The sequence below is a fragment of the Rhodnius prolixus genome, unplaced genomic scaffold (genome assembly GCF_049639745.1).
Source record: "Rhodnius prolixus isolate KJV_2025 unplaced genomic scaffold, Rpr scaffold_4, whole genome shotgun sequence".
Taxonomy (NCBI): domain Eukaryota; kingdom Metazoa; phylum Arthropoda; class Insecta; order Hemiptera; family Reduviidae; genus Rhodnius; species Rhodnius prolixus.
This window is the reverse complement of record NW_027411614.1, coordinates 42,899,712-42,917,600: the sequence shown is the minus strand read 5'-3', so window position 1 is coordinate 42,917,600 and position 17,889 is coordinate 42,899,712. Positions and strand designations below refer to the sequence as shown.

Here is a 17,889-nt window from a genome sequence, read left to right as displayed (position 1 = left end):
AAATTTGAATTTTACTATTGGGGTCCTCCTCACAACAGGAATATCTGGAAAGTTCTTCTTCTTTTTCTCTTTCTCAATCTTCACTTGTTTTTAGTGGTACTTCAAACTAACAATTGAGAGGGCCGTGGAATTGTGGGAACAGAACGGTAGCACAACAGCATTAGTAAATAGTAATATATACACACTTACAGAAAGAGGTTGGCCACACTGTGCTCTAATGACATGTGATTACCATCCAATGTTAGGAAAAAAAAAAAGCTAGCCAAACCAATCTAATACAACAGTAAAAAAAATGTTTTTTGAATTTCAATGTAGTTGGCTGATGCTGGTAGGTTGGCTGCTGGGTAAAGGCTATGTTTTATTAATGAAGCACCGAATCCTGGGCGCTCTCTAGTGAAATATGTTCGTTTTTCCACTGTCACCAACCTACCAACCTTTAAAAATTCTTTTATCGACCCTAAGAGGAAGTGTTTCGCTATGGTTTCAAATTTTTGGGAATCCAGTTTTGCGTTCGCGTATCAAGAAGTTTAATCCTAGTGTTATTACATTTTGGTAACATTGCCGCATTCTGATACTAAAGTTCCGGTCCAACTTCTACGTCATAATGTGCGAATTTGTCCTTTAATATTTATCCTCCAATAGAAGAAGAAGAAGTATTGCGCAATTTTACAGCTTTTAAATTTCCTCGTGAAAACATGTTTACGAAGTTCTTCTGAATATGAATAAGTGGCTTTTAAAGGTTTATCTAGATAGCATTTTTTTTTTTTTGTAGCGTTTATTTGTGCTATAATCAGCGCGTTGGCACTGTAAGTAACAATGATAGAAGAGAATGGTAGATACAAACGAGTGGAGAAGTTACCCGGTGGTAACACTCCAAAACATTAGACTGTTAGTCACTCTCTTCACTAGAGAGGAGATCATGAGGCCACTGTGTCTTAAGACGTCTGGTCGGGATATCAGGAAGGGTATTAGAAGAAAGAAAAAGGAATTATATGAGATTGCAGGTTGAAGTGGAGATTCCTGTATCGTGTTTTAGCGTTCTTGTGTGATAATGTTAAGGTCAATGTGTAAAGTCAGGTTTGAGACATAAAATGGTTCGAAGATATTTTAGATTGAAGATATTAAATCCTTTGGAGATTGGTGAGTTTGGTTGAACCCCAAGCTCTATTCCATACGCCCAGATGAGTTTCAAAATAGAAGTATAAATTAGTCTTTTGTTGTCTAGAGACAGTTTAGATCTATCGTCTATAAGTCTTTCAAGTAGTCGACCGCGTCTGTTTAGTTCTGTTCTTTTCTGTTTAGTGTGGGGGTTACAACAAAGTCTCCGGTCTAAGTGAAGCCCAAGGTAGCGGGCCACGTTCACCACTGGTAGAGGTATTAGGTCAGAGGTCGCCAAAGTGGTCTATATAGACCCCCAGGGGTCTATTTAACAAAAGTAGGGGTCGATCTGAGCCAGGGGGTCGAAGGAAAAACAATTTCGACACCAATATAGCGAACCTTGCAAAGAAACACCAGGCACACCCATCTCATTAATTAAGAAGCAATACTGTAGTTACTTTACTTATTTTTAATTACTTATTATTTAATAAATATTAAGGCAGTTAAATTTCAACATTAAGATATTTTTCATTAAACTATTGTTACACAATGTTAAATTACTTAAATAAATGTTTAAAATAAATAAATGTACAAACACCTAATAGATAGTTTTATTTTAATTAACTGAAAATTTATGGGGGGTCGATGGAGATTTCGAAAAATTATATACGGGGGGGTCCATGATCAAAAAAGTTTGGCCATCCCTGTATTAGGTTATTAGAAGACTGGAGGAAGAGTAACGCGACGAAGAATGAAGGTGATGTTTTGAGACTTAGTTTCATTAGGCTTAATTAGCCCATTTCTCGAACCATCTCTCCTAATGAGGAGAGATGTGATTGCTGGCGGCTGTGAGCTATTCCAGGATCGTGATTAGTGGACAGTAAGACGTTGACATCTGCGTATGTGAGAAGTGTAGCGTTAGGATCAGATAACTTAAAAACAAAAAGTTGTTGATAGTTAAAAATTTGATATTTCTGTAGGTTTTAGGACAAAGCCGATCTACCGTAGTGCCACTATATTAGATTAGACTGTAATAGATTTTTTCCGGTTTTCCCTCTATCTAAAACGCCCTCAAGTACAGATGTACTTTTATTGAAAGACTGAAAGCGCACTCAGGACTGTAAGCAGAATGTTCGGCAGTGATTTGTAGCGGACAGACACACAACAATTTTTTTTAATAGATGGAGTAAGGAAGGGTTGAAGAAAAATTACACCCCCCAGCTGTAGCTTTGGGAAGGAATAATATAGGTTTTGAAATTCCCGTGAATTTAGTAACATTTTGTTGAATTGTAACGCATTACCACTTACGTAATATTAGAATTAAATATGAAGATTCCTAATTTGAAGGAAATAGTTCGAACGGATGTGCGAATAATTTTTTTTTTTAAAGACCTTCCAATCTATCCGATCCTCATAAAAATTAAGACATAATTCTACAATGGTGAAACTAAATAAGTTAATTATATGCATATGTTTATTATATGTGCATATAATAAGCATATACAGATGTGTATATCAAAAGAGTACAAATTATCGAGTGTGCTGCACCCAAATTACTGCAGACATTAACTGTCTACGTTTCCTTTAATGTTTTTGATATTTGATACAATCATGTACTCAACAGATAGAAATAATTTGCGAAAATAGCTGGCTATAACCTTCCTTATAGAAATTAAACATAGTTTAGGTCACCATCAGCTGTTTAGCTCCATTTGCACTGTAATTTCTTTCAATTACGAGTATGTTATATGCTAATGGCATTTTGACTATTTTTATTCTCATTTCATGAATATTAAGAGAGACACGTTGTATACTTTAAAAAAAAAGATAATTTTTACATTTTCTGCCAATTAACAGAAATACTTGTCGACTGCACGGAAACTTATATCTATTTCCAAGATTTCCGCTTTAAAAAAATCCCAGAATCTGGGATTATTTCGTTTTCTTAGATTCCAGTAGATACAGAAAGTTAAACTAATTATGTATCTTTACGTCCACAGTTCTCCCTTTATTTCGGTGGTTCACCGTAGTGGCGTCATGAAGATAAGGTTACCGTTATATGTCAAGATCTGCCTCAGTCTGGGATGACTATTACTTAAATTCAAGAACAAACTTAGATCATCTAAGATCAGTAGATGATCGAATGATTTTTATAGCCTAAGGTCTTCCACTAGTTAACCAGTTCATAAATCTCCTCGCACTACAAACAGTAAGCGGATTTCTAAAAAAATCGTTCCTCTACTTCAGGTATCTTTACACAAAGAGTCAGGTATGTGTCTCATTGAGGGAAAAGAGTGGAGAAGTCTTCTTAAACCACACTGCCCAGTAAGGGATCCAATCAAGACAGTCTGCAATTAGACCGAGAGAGATACAAAATCATATTCTAATTATGAATCTTCTGTACCACTAATTACCATTTTTAATTTGTCAACATCTTCTGAGCTAAGTTTGAATGCTGTGAAGCCATCCATTTCAAGAATTTAGAAAGACATGTGCCAACGATAAGACCAGAACCAAAATTTCAGATTTTAAAGACCCAGAATCAATAATGATATTAAAACTTGCAAAGCGGCGACTTACTGAAAATGTTTTATTTTTTCACTTACGAGGGTTTATTTTGGTAACATAAAACTTTCCCCTAAGCTATTAGCAAAACGAAAAACGATTGAAATGTTGATCACAGCTATATCGATATTATAATCGAATCAAGCTTTTAATTTCACGCAAGGACCACACAAGTACTACCTACTATCCTCTAGGACTAATCATTACTAAATAATCTTCAAGGGAGATCTATTTTTTTTTAAAGCATTAAAACGTTAGAGGCATGGCAGGGAGAGGAAGAGTTCAAATTGCAATAGTACGAGTAATATGCGCCTTCATTCAGCCAGAGTAAATTCTGTTCAGATATTTTCTCGACTCGACGATGTTGATTTAGTTAACCGATGCACAATATTCAATATGATCATTTCCGCTTAGTTTGACCGTTTGATGAACTATCGCTTCTTCCTGTCTGGTATTTTCTTACTTTACCAGGGTCGCTAAACTGTTCGACAGAGCCCCCCCGATTGCAAAATAATGTTTGGAATGCTCCTATAAATAATTCTTCGTATAACAAGAATTTTTATTTGAGTTCTGATTTAATTACGTATTTTAATTTTAATTATTGCCCATTTAAAGTTTCCGGTGGCTTTGTACCTCGAAAAGGACCGTATCAAATGCTTATTTTACGAATTCTACGTATCAAAAAAGTTAAGTTGTGGCGAAAAAACAGAAATCCTGCGAGTGTCCAGACCAAATTATTATCAATTAAAAGTCTACAAGTTATTCTTTATGCCTGTAAAAATACTCTTTGAATAAAACTTCTTCTTAGGTTGAAGAGGGACCTTTCAAAGGGAAGTTAGATGGGATATTCAGAGAAGACTTGATATTGAGCACCCAGGATATTGACATTTCCTAAATTCAATAATACGTAACCATCACCAGCCAGATATTTCCGTTCAATAATGTTTTACCTCCCAGTCCCGCTAGAACAGCAACATTCACCGAAAGGATATTCCATATTTATGGGTGTACAAAACACAGGAAACCAAAAAAATTGAAGGAAAATGTGGTAAATGAAATTATATAAAATCAGATTTCCTATTTTATTTGGCTGAAGGAAATTTCAAAGAATGGAGACAAGCGGATGTAGGACGTACTAAAAAAAAAGCGGATGTTAAATATTCAATTTATTTGCGTAATATAATCTTGTAACAGTTTCTCGCTGACAAAAACTGATTGATTATTAGAAAAATTCTTTAAAAAACACATTAAATGTAATCTAGGAAAATGTAAAGCCCCCCCACAGAGAATCAAACTAATTTCATACTACATTAAATACTTATATGAAAACATAGTTTTCAGGGTAGTGGGGGGAGATGGGCTTCCCTCTAGGGTATTTTTTTTGGGGGGGGAATCTACGGTTTATTGTTTTTGTGAATTAAAGAATTCCATGACCTTCACAAGTAAAAAAAGAAGTCACAAAAATGACATAACAGGAAAAACATTTTTGCTACTTTCTTTATGACGTTATTAAGGGTTAAATATTCAAGTTAACTTCCGGATTTGAAGAAAATTCATTTCGGGGTAGGGTTTTATTAAAAACCAAAAAAATCCATATGGTCTTGAAGCTCAATAAATGCGCAACTTATTCTGAAATTATGTGACTCCTTGATTCCATTTATCATTGACAAAATACAGTTGAAAATTTTAACAAAAATCATCGAGAACGAATTTTTTGGACATTAAAGTAAAAATTTCATTGTTATGAGGAACGTTTTGAGGCTTTGTATTGAGTAAATTTATAGGAAATTTAATGCTCTTTCGTCTAGAATAAGCAGATTTGTTGTAGGATAAAGGGTAGAAAAGTTACGGCCATTTTTATGGTGAAAAACGCGAATATCGACGGAAAAGTTAAAAATGCAAATATCTTGGACACTATTGAGAATCGGGCCAAAGTGAAGAGAATATTTTTTGTTGCATTTGAGCTGCTGAATCACCTCCCGAAGTTTCGACCACTCCTCCGCATACACCCTGTATAGCAATAATGTTGGATAAGAGCGTCAGGAGTGCGTCATTACACATTTTAAGTAGTCCCTCTCAAATGTAAAGTTTACTTGATAACTATCAATAATTCAATTAAATTACGGATAGAAGATAAAACAGGTAAACATCTATTCATTATTCGAATCTTCGGAATAATGGTAATTCTAATAATAATGATAATGTCCTCAGTGGACCTCCAAAAGATGTCTATCCGGTGGAAATCTAACTAGAAACTGTTGTCACGATCGCTATACGCCCTCTTGCAGAAAAGGAGAAACATAAGAGAAACCCTGTAAATGTTTCCGGTTGGTTTAAGAAACAAGCAAGCCACCCACCAAGTGGCGAATTAAGGCGCCTCTCTAGATGACCTGACCAACAAACTGTGACAAACATCCAATATGTTGCATTATCCGCTCCACAGGATAATATCAACAACCCCCCCCTCCGTTGACGTCGCCGCCCTAAACTTCGCCCAGTTCATTGCAAACTTTTATTGCTAAGAAGGGGATGATGATGATGATGATGGTTAACCATTCATTTCCTGCTCCTCACCCTCCCCCCGTCGGTGCAGTATGTCTGTGGGGTGAGAAACTCCTCCCAGAGGGAGATCAAACAAGGCTGTGTGTCCCCGGGGTTATTGATTTCCAAACTGGGGCTACACAGTGCTGTCAAGCTGACGACCTTCTCTCCAATGTGAGGAGACAATACTCCTCTGTCAACACCCTTTCTCGCACATGCACACAGTTTCTACTTCAACCGCACTTATTGCGGCGCTCTCTAGAGCTCGGTGTATCTAGAGATCATGGTCACGTGACCCACTCATATAAATCAAGTACATATACACACTGTAATAATATACTGCCAAGCCACAACTATTTCTACTACTATTAAATAACTAATAAACAGAGCGAAAACACACGCGAGGTAAGTAAATAGTCAATCATCAGTTATAAATATCTATATTTCAAGTATTAGAAATAGAGATAGACAGATAAATGAATCTAGAAATCTCCATAACCATCCAGTACCCAAATTAATCCAGACTCCCAAAATTTACGAGTTACATTCACTCCTCAGCACTCTATTGCACCTAATATCTTCCCTCTTCTACAAATTAATCCAGTCTCCCAAAATTTACGAGTTACATCCACTCCTCAGCACTCTATTGCACCTAATATCTTCCCTCTTCTACAAATTAATCCAGACTCCCAAAATTTACGAGTTACATCCACTCCTCAGCACTCTATCGCACCTAATACCGTCCCTCTTCTACAAATTAATCCAGACTCCCAAAATTTACGAGTTACATCCACTCCTCAGCACTCTATTGCACCTAATACCTTCCCTCTTCTACAAATTAATCCAGACTCCCAAAATTTACGAGTTTCATCAACTCCTCAGCACTCTATCGCACCTAATACCGTCCCCATCTTCACTAAAATTAATCCAGACTCCTCTCCTCCCTAAATAAAGCGACCCCTAAAACTCTTATACCGTCCTAATCCTCTTGTGGATACCAAATCGCCGCAAGAAGAATTTACTCCCACTAAAATTCAGTCCCTAAAACTCACTATCCACACGAACTTCTTTTCATTCTTTTTCAGTCGCCCAACAACGACCAAAATGAAAACGCACAGAAAATGTCCTAAAAAGATATTTACATGAGAATCTGCAATGACAGGAAATAAAAACCGAGTGACTCCTACGTCTTCCTCTAACTACGAATCTCAAGATTTTAACTTCCGACTTTTTTAGAACGTATTTAATTCTAGCTGCAATTTACCCGCTTTTAAAACCATTTTCCACAATCTTCGCGCCAACCACTCTCCCTACTCAGAATTTTCTTAAAACTGTCTAATTTCTGTTTTTAAAAGATGAAGAAGAGGAAAAAGTAAAACCACGATAAAACTAAAGAGCTATGTACATTTAACTAAGTATACAGGAAGTTAAAAAAAATTATCAAATATATCGCTAAAAACATTCTGTATAGGGTAGCTCCCGGTTAATTCATTTTCTTTTAACTCAAAATGTTAACAACTTGTTTTAATTTTCGTTGGTTTTTATAAGTAAGTGATAGAATCAAAAAACTGTTTCAAAATGGCCCTTACAATCTCCGTCTTTCTAGAATTAATCGATTTAAAAAAATGATTAAGTGAATACTTTTGTGCAATGAGCATGCCAATTTTAAAAAAACCTAAGAAAACCAAGGAAAGTATTAGGCCGTTTTATTGAAATTCTCCTATTACTAGTACTATTCAAATGGAATACATGTCTGTGCGTCGTTCGATTTTTCGTTTGGTTCTGTTTTACGTCGAGGGTTCATACCCAATTTTTCGAGAAAAACAACACTTTTTTTATTGACTGAGGGAACCTCATACTGACGTTTCCATTAGAAACACGATATAGCAATACGTTCTTTACTTAGTATGAGTCCATGAGTTTAACACTTCTTTTTACAACTTTTTACTAATTCCGACGGGTTGTTATACATATATTTAATCCTAACTAATACTGTGCTCAGGTAGTAAAACAAAACAAATCACAGAAATAGCACTTTCACCCGAAAAACGGAAGTCCCTTTGCCCGGAAATAAATATTTTTGGGAAAAATTTCAAAACTAAAATATTGTAGGTTTGAACATAAAATGTTAGTACATATATAAAATTTAATGAATCAACAGTTGTGCTAATCTCGCTAAAAACTGAAAAGAACTCTCCAGGAAATATGTATTTCCGGTCACGCTAATTCTTTCTAAAACCGAATTTTAGCAATTCACTCCGATTCCTCGGTTAATATTATATATTGTAGAATATAGGATTATACATAATATGTGGAGGCTCTGGAGAAATAAACATATGTTAATTCCACGTCTTCCCTGGTTATGCCATTAAATAAATTTACACACACACAAGTTTTAGATCTATTTGGAGCGATTAAGATGAGAAATTAAGAGAAAAAAAAAAAATGGAACGAGCCACTTTTTATGAAAAGCTTAAAAAATTAGAAAATATCAATCAGGAAATCGAACGATTAATCGACCAATCGATTTTTTGAACAGCTTCCTTGTTCCCCTACATATTTTTCAAATGTGCGCCATCTTGGAAGCTGGTAATGAATGATTTTTCTGTTTTTTTTTTTTTATTGGTGATTTCTCGATTTTGATTGCACCGATTTTCTTAGAACTTTGTGAGCTCTTCACGAAGGTAGATCAGATCTATATCTCTGACTTGAATTATTTTTATTTTTTATTTTTTTAGTAAAATACTTATTGAACCAGTTCTAGAAGGGAGAGATCCGTGAAAGTGGTGGCCACCATTTATAGTAATGACCGTCCTCAATTACTCTGTAATAAGTAATATGTAAATAAAATTACAAATGTGGCCAAAATCGGTTTGAGCCGGAGTGGTCTTGAGCATTATTTGGCAAAAAATGCTTCAACTTTTTTTTTGTTTTACTTAAATTGTGGTAAGAAAGGTCATGAGAGTGTCTTACTCTAATCATTCAATTTTTCCTAAATTTTAACCTATTATTTATATTGAACTTTGTTTTAAGCTTTGGTCAAAATTATAAAATGCATATTAGATCTTTAAAAGCAGTAAATTTAAGAAGATTTTATCTCAAATACGTAAAAACATACTGAAGGTTAGAGGGGGTGCAGAAATATACTAACTTACTTAAAATACAAAACCAAAACTAAGAACCAATCAACTGCCACCAAAATTGAAATTTAATTAATTTGCTCATTGTTATTGGTCAGAATAAAGTCATTGATAAAAATCTGGATAACTCAGTTTGGTTAGTGTTTTGTTGGCAGTAATTTTTGGATGTTTGGTAACTGAATTTTAAGTTCAAATATTAAAATAGATAATCAAATTCATCAAATAAAGTGAATACAATAAACAAAACATATATATATGTGAACATTATATTGTATTAAAAACATAAAGTGCGTAATATAATATACGGGCAAAGCCAGAGAGTATCGCTTACAAAATGTTATGTACTCACCGGGGTAGCCTCGGGTGTGCCTGGAATGGAATTGATTTCCTGCGGGGAGAGCCCTGGAGCTGGAAGCTCCCGGGGGGGAGCTTTGGTAAAGAGAGAGAGAAGGGTGACAGCCGCGGGGAGCATTAGGCTGGGGCGGGGACGCCGACGGGGCCACCAAATGGGCGGGACTATCATGTAAATGGGGGCGTGGCTCCCCACGTACAATCAAGTGGGGGAGTATGCGCTAAAACTGCTCTAGAGCAAAAGGGGGTTTATCCCTCGGATGGTTTTTAATAATAATAATAGTGATACTCTAGTATCGTACCCAGGAGGAGAGAGGATCACATCACGATCACTGGCAGAGCTCTTTCATGCACACGCACTGCCACCTTTATCTCTAAAGTCTAGTAGAGCATAGGTCCGAGCGACGAAAACGTTTAGTTGATTACTGGTATGTGACAGTAAGAAGAAGCTGCGTGACTGTATCCCCAACTATATGCCGGTGTTTGGGGGGATACATTACCCAGGTGATAATTATCTGAAAAACCTGATGTTGAAACCCTCACTCGCCATTCTTTTGTCGTAATTTACTTACGTAATAACATTTTTTCGGAAATAGTTTAGGAACCAAACAAAAACAGAACAGAAATAAGACAAAATTTGGATTTTAGCAAACCCCTACAATCATATAAGTAGAACCCTAAAATATCCTGAAATGATACTTTAGAGGGATGCTTACGGAACCCAATATCTTAGATTTTCCTTGAAACTCGATAAAGACACTTTCGAGGAAACCAACAAAGATGGAGTATCCATTCCATGGTACTTCCTTTTAAGGGGCTTTGATCATCATCCAATTAAAATCATCCATTTCATTGAAAATTCGTATATTTGAATCTTTAGTTGGGTGAATGTAAAGACACATTTCCGCAGGATGTACGCCCTCTTCGGTGGCTTTGATATCCAAACGCTAATGTACTAGGGTAGTTACACTACCTTAACAGTCCCATCGATAATTAAACAATTACACGGTACAGTGTAAATAAGAAATATAAAGTACGCTTTAAGGTTCCAAATAAATGATTTACTAGAACTATTGACGTTGCTCTGCAGATTCTTTCCCCTTATAACGATGGATTATTGTATATCTTGGTCTATCCAAGAACCATCTGACTGTCCCAACGATAAACCTAAACATCATACCTAACAGCCATTTCGGCGCAAGTCCTTTAACATGATGTGTACATGTTAGGACTAATCAGGATAAGCGTAGTCCGTGCTACATATCTACTAACACCCCAAGATTCCTGAGGAAGTATTTGGAGCGGTCAGAATGAATATGAACGATTTCGAAATGTTTACAAACTGTTTAAAGAATGGAGGCAAAGGTTTCCGGAATTTCTAGGAGTAACAAGATCGCTGTGACGGGTAGACTACTGTACATCAAGGATTGCGGTTTCAACAATATATTTCAGACAAAAAACGCACTAAATATCTTCTTACCTACAGATTATCTCCAACACAGCAACTGCACTTACCTGAAAAAAGGAAAAGAAGTTCATTAATTAGGAAAAATATTTAATTTTTATAATAAGAGTAATAGAAGTTTACGTATATGAAATTTAAGGCTGCTGGAGAAGCAATTCCTAACATGGAGGATAGCTGCGATGTGCAATGGTTCCAAGTATAAAGAACCCTATTGACATGGATGCTTGGTAACTCTCACCCACACATCTCGAGCCCTTGTAAGAGGTTTGCAATTGTGCAGATTATCAATTTTAAGTTTTCACTGTATCCACACTAGACTTAGAAGTGCAGAACTAAGCAGACACTATCAAAACACTCTTTAGACAACAAAAGATTGATTTATACTTCTATTTTGAAATCCATCTGGGCGTATGGAATAGAGCTATGTGGTTCAACCAAAAGCTCCAATCTCCAAAGAATTCAATCTTTTCAATCTAAAATACTTCCATCCACAGTAAACGATCCATTTTCTGCCTCTAATCGGAATATTACATACTGATCTTAATATTTCTTTTATCGCTCAAGTCGCTGAAAACACGATACAGAAAACTCGCACTTCAACCTACAATCACACACGAATCCTATAGTTCAAAATCATTCTTTTAACTTGAACTCTTCCTGAGAACCCAACAAATCATGATCTCCTCTAAAGTGAAGAGAGTGACTGATTCATACTCAAATGTTTTTGGTAACTCGTTCACTTCTACTGTTCACTGTTATTGATACTGTTACTGGTATCATTGTTACGCGCTGATTGCAGCCTAAATCATCGAAAAATAGTTTACCTTTTTGAGGTCCCACTAGTACGAAAAAGTGGGTTTTACAAAATTTTCTGTCTGTATGTTAATATGAGTGAGTCTGTATGACTAAAAATAGAAGGAAAGAAAGCGAAAAGCGAACACTTTGACCCCTCATTACTCCTGAAGACTAATTTCCAAAATCGCTTGGAATGAAATAAAATAAGCTTCTTATGACAGATGTGCTCATTGTTAAAGAAGAAATAACGAGAAGCTGGGTACAGACGGAGTACGAAGAAGCAAATAAATAAATAAAAAACAAGTTTCTGACGGCTAGAGAACTGGTGATATAATTGAATCAAACAAAACAGGAAATAGATGCTTTTATTTGAGTCACTTTTATATCCGAGCACAAGATCTCGGATAATATTAGAATAATATTATTGTATTTAATTAATTACCTCAGAGCTAAAGACAAGGGAGGGCTTGGTTTATATCCGTTATTAAGGAAAGAGAAAACCCATTGCTGTTGCCCTTAGTTTAGTAATTTCCTTATTATGGCGAAAAGTCGGACTTTTATTCTTTCCTTTGACCACATTTCCGGGCAGGTCGTCGATAGCGCCTTCAGACTGGGAAAATTCAAGAAAGGATAAATTACGTCTCTTCTCCACCCGCTAATCATCATCCAGGCTTCTAATCCTACTTTGTACCTCAGCCATGCAATCTATCGTGGAATGTTCCGCACTCTTCAAAATTCCATCTACAAAATCCAGCTTATAGGAGGCGCCTTCGGAAAGAAGCCAACAATTACTTAGACAGCTGAATCTCAGATTTTTTACCCCCAGACAAGTCAATGTCTCCGTTAGACTTTCCATAAAAGAAAGCAATCCAGCCACTTCTTTAAAGATCATTCCTGAGAGCTATCTTAGCAGAACAACCCAAACCAATACCTTATCACCAACGTTCACACAGTTTTAAGTACCTAAATGACGTGAGCAACTATATGGGTTTAGCGTATCCACGGTCAACTCCAGCTCACGAACACACAACGCCAGGTGACTGAATTCTAAGGACAAACCCATAGGCTTGAAAGGAATCCCCATTGATCTTGTAGGCGGTAATGGATTCAACTTTACAGATCGACCTTTGCCACAACAATTTCAAGAGTTTCCAATTTTCCATTAATTTTTCTTTTTCATTTGTTGCCACCTTTTCCTTTACAAGGACATTCCATCTCAGAACCCTAGACACCAAAGTAGGATAACTTCATTCCAAAATTTAGATTTCAAAAATTATAAATTATTTTTACAATAGTTCTCCCTCCACCTGGAGAGAATACTTAGACCCTCCTGGTTACAAGAAAGTTTACTTCTTTCTAACTACGTGACTACTGCAGGTAAAGTACTCCTCAATGATGCCGCACAATGATGTGCAAATATAAGACAACAGAGCATCCAGTTGAGCCAACAACACACCACTGATACAACAAAAAAAATGTTTACATAACAAATCGTAAGCACCCTGGAGGTCGCATTGAGCACTCCCCAGGGACACAATAGCTGGCTGGCCAAGAGGACGAATGACAAACCCAAAGTGTAGATAATAGGATGTAAATTCGTTCTGCTATTAGTTGGATCGCTCAATCCCTGTTTTTTAGGTACCAATTTTTTACAGTTGATCTAAATAAAGAATGGGACAATTTCACGGTGAATTTTACCAAGTGGCGGATGGAGGAGTTCCCCAAGCAGTGTGGGGGACACGGGTCTGAGTCTCATTCCACATCCTGCAGGATTATCGTGATTAGCCTTGAATATGATAGGCTCTTTATTGCCTGATATAGAACTGATTAATTTTATCAGCATAGCCATATTATCAAATTAAGTACGTAAGCTCATCAATAGAGAAATTAACTGAAATTTAAAAAAAAAAGCCTTATATAAGTTTATTGCATACAACGATTCCATTTCTGTTGCTCCTTTTCTGGTACTCCTTCTTACTTAAAACGAAATACCGCAATCGTGTCTAATTTTCGAAATTGAATCAGTGAGTTGATTTTTATAAATCGAAATTTACAAATACTGATGAAAAACCTACGTGCGGTAAAAGAAAGTACGACACCAGCCAGAAATAACGAAATCATGCTTAAAAGGAATCAGCTGAAGTGGTACTCGCAAAAACTTGCTTAAAGAAATCAGTTTAATTTTATTACTTTAAACTATTATACCACTTCCGCACCCAATTCACAATATTTCTAAATAGACGATAGAATTCAGAAACAGGAAGTAATAGAAGATATTGGTTTGAAATGCCAAAAAATGAATCTAATTTACGGAATGCTATAAAAATCTGCACGGTGACTATAGCAACTATGGATCGATTAGTGGGTTTGACCTTATTGGATCACAGATTCCTAAGGTAGCGGTCCAGAAATTTTGGGTCAGCATCCGTTTATAAAGCAAAGAGGAAACACTCTCTTCTCAAACATGCGTAGAATTGGATTAGTGCCATATAACTAATTACTCCCAGAGAGAGTATCTATGTACCATACTCGGATTGATAGGATTTGGGACAATGTTGATGTGCTGAATGCCAGTAGTTCTCCAACAACTACAAAAAAAAAAACCACGGTGACAGAAGAAGATGCAGTAAACGAAGATGAACTAAGTACACTGAGACCATAAGAATAGCCAGTGAATCTTTGTGAATTTCAATTCAGGGAGCACTGTAAATATAGCCAAGTTCTTGGCCGAGAATGAGGAATGTTTGGATAAGAAGTACGCTAGCAGCGGAAACAGATTTCTAAGTGCATTAGAAAAGCTTTTTCAGAAATAACTATATTTTCAGATACGCTAAAATCACTACGAGTTAACCATTAGGAGGCCGACCGCAGAATTAATCCGTCAAGGCCGTGGGGCCATAAGGATGATTGCAGGCCTATTAACTGGCCACTGCATGCTCAGGAAACACATGTATCGCATGGGCCTGGCAGATGATAGCCTTTGCAGGTTCTGTCAGGAAGAGGAGGAAACGGCACTGCACGTGTTGTGTCAGTGCGAGGGGCTCGTATGGCTAAGGATGTTACTTCTCGGGGAGGAAAAACCAAGGCCTGAGAGCTTTACCCAGGAGCCACTCTCCAGAATTAAGAGTCTGATTAGGCGGACGGGTCTGGAGGGGGAGCTCTAAAGTCGGGGAGCCACAATAGATCCAAAGGGGTCGCGGTGGCGTAGGCCTTGAGGCCGCCCTAATTTAATCTAATCTAACCATTATGAGACTCGTTAGGGTACGGTGGGGCGAACTTTTTGCAAGAAGAGGAATGTCCTGATGGCAGAAGATTAGCTGGAGTCCAGGCTCAGGTAGTTCCTGTTTCTTACAATCCAACAATCTTCATAGGAACATCAATTTAGCGTATTTACCTAATAAGACCAGCGAAAATACAATTACCAGTAAATGTGTGCACAATTGCCCTATCAACATTTACTATATTTCCCAAAATGCTTCCTATCCAGTAAATGTGAGAATACACAAGGCATATTATCATCATAGTAAACTTACATTTTCTAATCTTTGGGATATATTTTTACTGGTGATACGAAAAAGAAGAATAGAATGGGAGAAGAAATGATGTTAGAGTGAGAAATCCGCTTGAGTTAGGCAGTTGTTATGTGCCAATTGAAGACGATCTTTTGATTTAAGTAGTACTCAGCTATTTAAAGGAGTTTGTTTAATAAGGTTGCTAGGTTACGGATGGTTTTTGGGTATTCGTTTATTAAAACAGTTGACGTTGAGAGATTACAAGAGAATTACATTCCTTTTTTGAGAATTCAGTGCTCTCTTTTAATTTCTCGACGTCAACTGTAATTAACCAATATCCAAAACACCATCCGTAACCTAGCAACCTTAATAAACAAACTCCTTTAAATAGCTGAGTACTACTTAAACCAAAACAACGTCTTCAACTGGTACAACTTGATAACGACTGCCTAACTCAAACTGATTTCTCAAGATCCTTATGTGTTCTATTAATTGAATCAGTTTGATTGAGCTGTATTTTGAAATTTGAATAAAGTAGTTATTTTGTGAAGTAATTTCAATTAAAAGCCTCCTTTATCAAACACCATACACATTTACTAGCGCATTTACTGGAAAACATATGCGCAGAAATTTTAAAGAACCTCTTTGAAGCCGACGGCGCTCAACTTCTGCAACCCAGTGACATTGAAAAACAAAGGAGTGTCCACTGAATATAAAACACGTCTGAGAGGGTTTTTAAACAAAAAAAAAAAAGTAAAGAGATTCCAGTGTACAAATAGATGCTGTGAAGTGGCTAGCACACTGGAGAGGAGCAACACCTACCCTATTTCCATTTCATGAAAGAAGTGTTTGCAACTCTTGTAACTTCAAGTGCCATGCACTTGCAACGTTCCATTGTTTTGACTAACGAGACTTTAATAAGTTCTTTGTAGAGGATAGACACTGAGAGCTGTTAGTAATAATTAATCTGTAGAGTGCGCTGGATCTATCTAGCTGTTGTTTAAACAACCATCTTATCTTTTGTTATCCATATAACATATAATATTTCCAGAAATAAATTTCAAAATTTGACTTGGACAAACACGAAGGAATAACAACATCTACTGTGAATAGTCTACCTTACCCAAACTGGTTACAGCAGATACAAATAATTGATAAGCTACTCACACGATTTTTTCTCATTCCGGAAATGTTAACCAAAAAAATTTATCAAACTTAGTTTCATATATACAGGGTGTCCCAAGCTACATGGATAGCGACTTTTTCTCGGAAACTAAGATAGCTAGAAAAAAACTAAAAAATACGTGTTCCCTTAGTTTTTTGTTAGGAATCCAAATTTAATTGGTAAATTTTTTCGTTGCTTCCAGAAGCGAGATACAGGCACCAAAAGCATTTCTAAATCTAGGTGTATCAGAATCAAGCCGGGATTGCATCTGTAGATGAACTAAAGCAGAGAATAATAGATGCCTGTAACTCGGTTAAAGCCGAATCTATTTCTTTGGCACTAAGGGGCAATAGGCAGGAAAGAGCATGTCTAATGGTATCTCTAACGGTGAAGCCATTTCGAGCATGATCTGTAATATTAATGAGGAGTAAAATTTATAATAAAATAGTACTTTACTTCTTATTCAATCAAGAAACCGTTATAATATTATCATTTTGAAATTTCTTATAAGAATCATGTTTTCATTCATATCTTGTAAAATAAAATATCGCTCACAGAAAAAAACCGTTCGAGTAAATTTTTCTTTAAAAAAAATAGAGGAATCTATTTCTGAAATAAAAACCATTTGAAAAAATGAAGTTAGTGGCTGTATCTCGCTTCTGGAAGCACCTAAAAAAAATTACACCTTAAATTTGGATTTCTTACAAAAAACTAAGGGAACACGTATTTTTTAGTTTTTTTCTAGCTATCTTAGTTTCCGAGAAAAAAATCGTTATCCATATACGAGGGTCGTTTGAAAAGTCCGTGCAAAGTCAGAGAGAGCACCACTGGCGCGTATCGAGGTTATGTTTAGTTAGTAGCATCTCTTGGAAGAACACACACCAAGTTTCAACCAGATCGGTCTATTTCTTTGTGTTTGGCATTCGTTTGAATCGAGGAAGACGAGTGATTTTCAAAAAATAGACGAAAAAGAATTTCGTGTGTTGATTAAACACTACTTTATGAAAGGCAAAACGCCTCAGGAGACTAAAGAGAAGCTTGATAAACATTATGGTGACTCTGCACCTTCGATTAGAACAGTTTATAAGTGGCTTCAAAATTTTCGGAGTGGCCATATGGGCACAAGTGACGCTGAACGTTCTGGACGCCCTGTTGAGGTTACTACTCCAGAAATCATTGATAAAATCCATGAAATGGTGATGGATGACAGAAGAGTGAAGGTGCGTGAGATTGCTAGTGCTGTGGGCATCTCGAATG

General features: G+C 36.4%; 1 protein-coding gene across 2 annotated transcripts in view; it reads right to left on the bottom strand.

The window, feature by feature from the left end:
- TfAP-2 (transcription factor AP-2) overlaps window positions 1–9,831 on the bottom strand; it is a 141,060-nt gene extending 131,229 nt beyond the window's left edge. Inside the window, exon 1 of one of the 2 annotated variants that reach the window (XM_074131274.1) lies at window positions 9,694–9,831. In XM_074131274.1, the coding sequence (XP_073987375.1) occupies window positions 9,694–9,816 (123 nt within the window). In that variant the 5' untranslated portion in view covers window positions 9,817–9,831. The remainder of the gene's footprint in view (window positions 1–9,693) is intronic. The other variant, XM_074131276.1, reaches the window with a different exon arrangement.
- Between the last annotated feature and the right edge of the window lie 8,058 nt (window positions 9,832–17,889).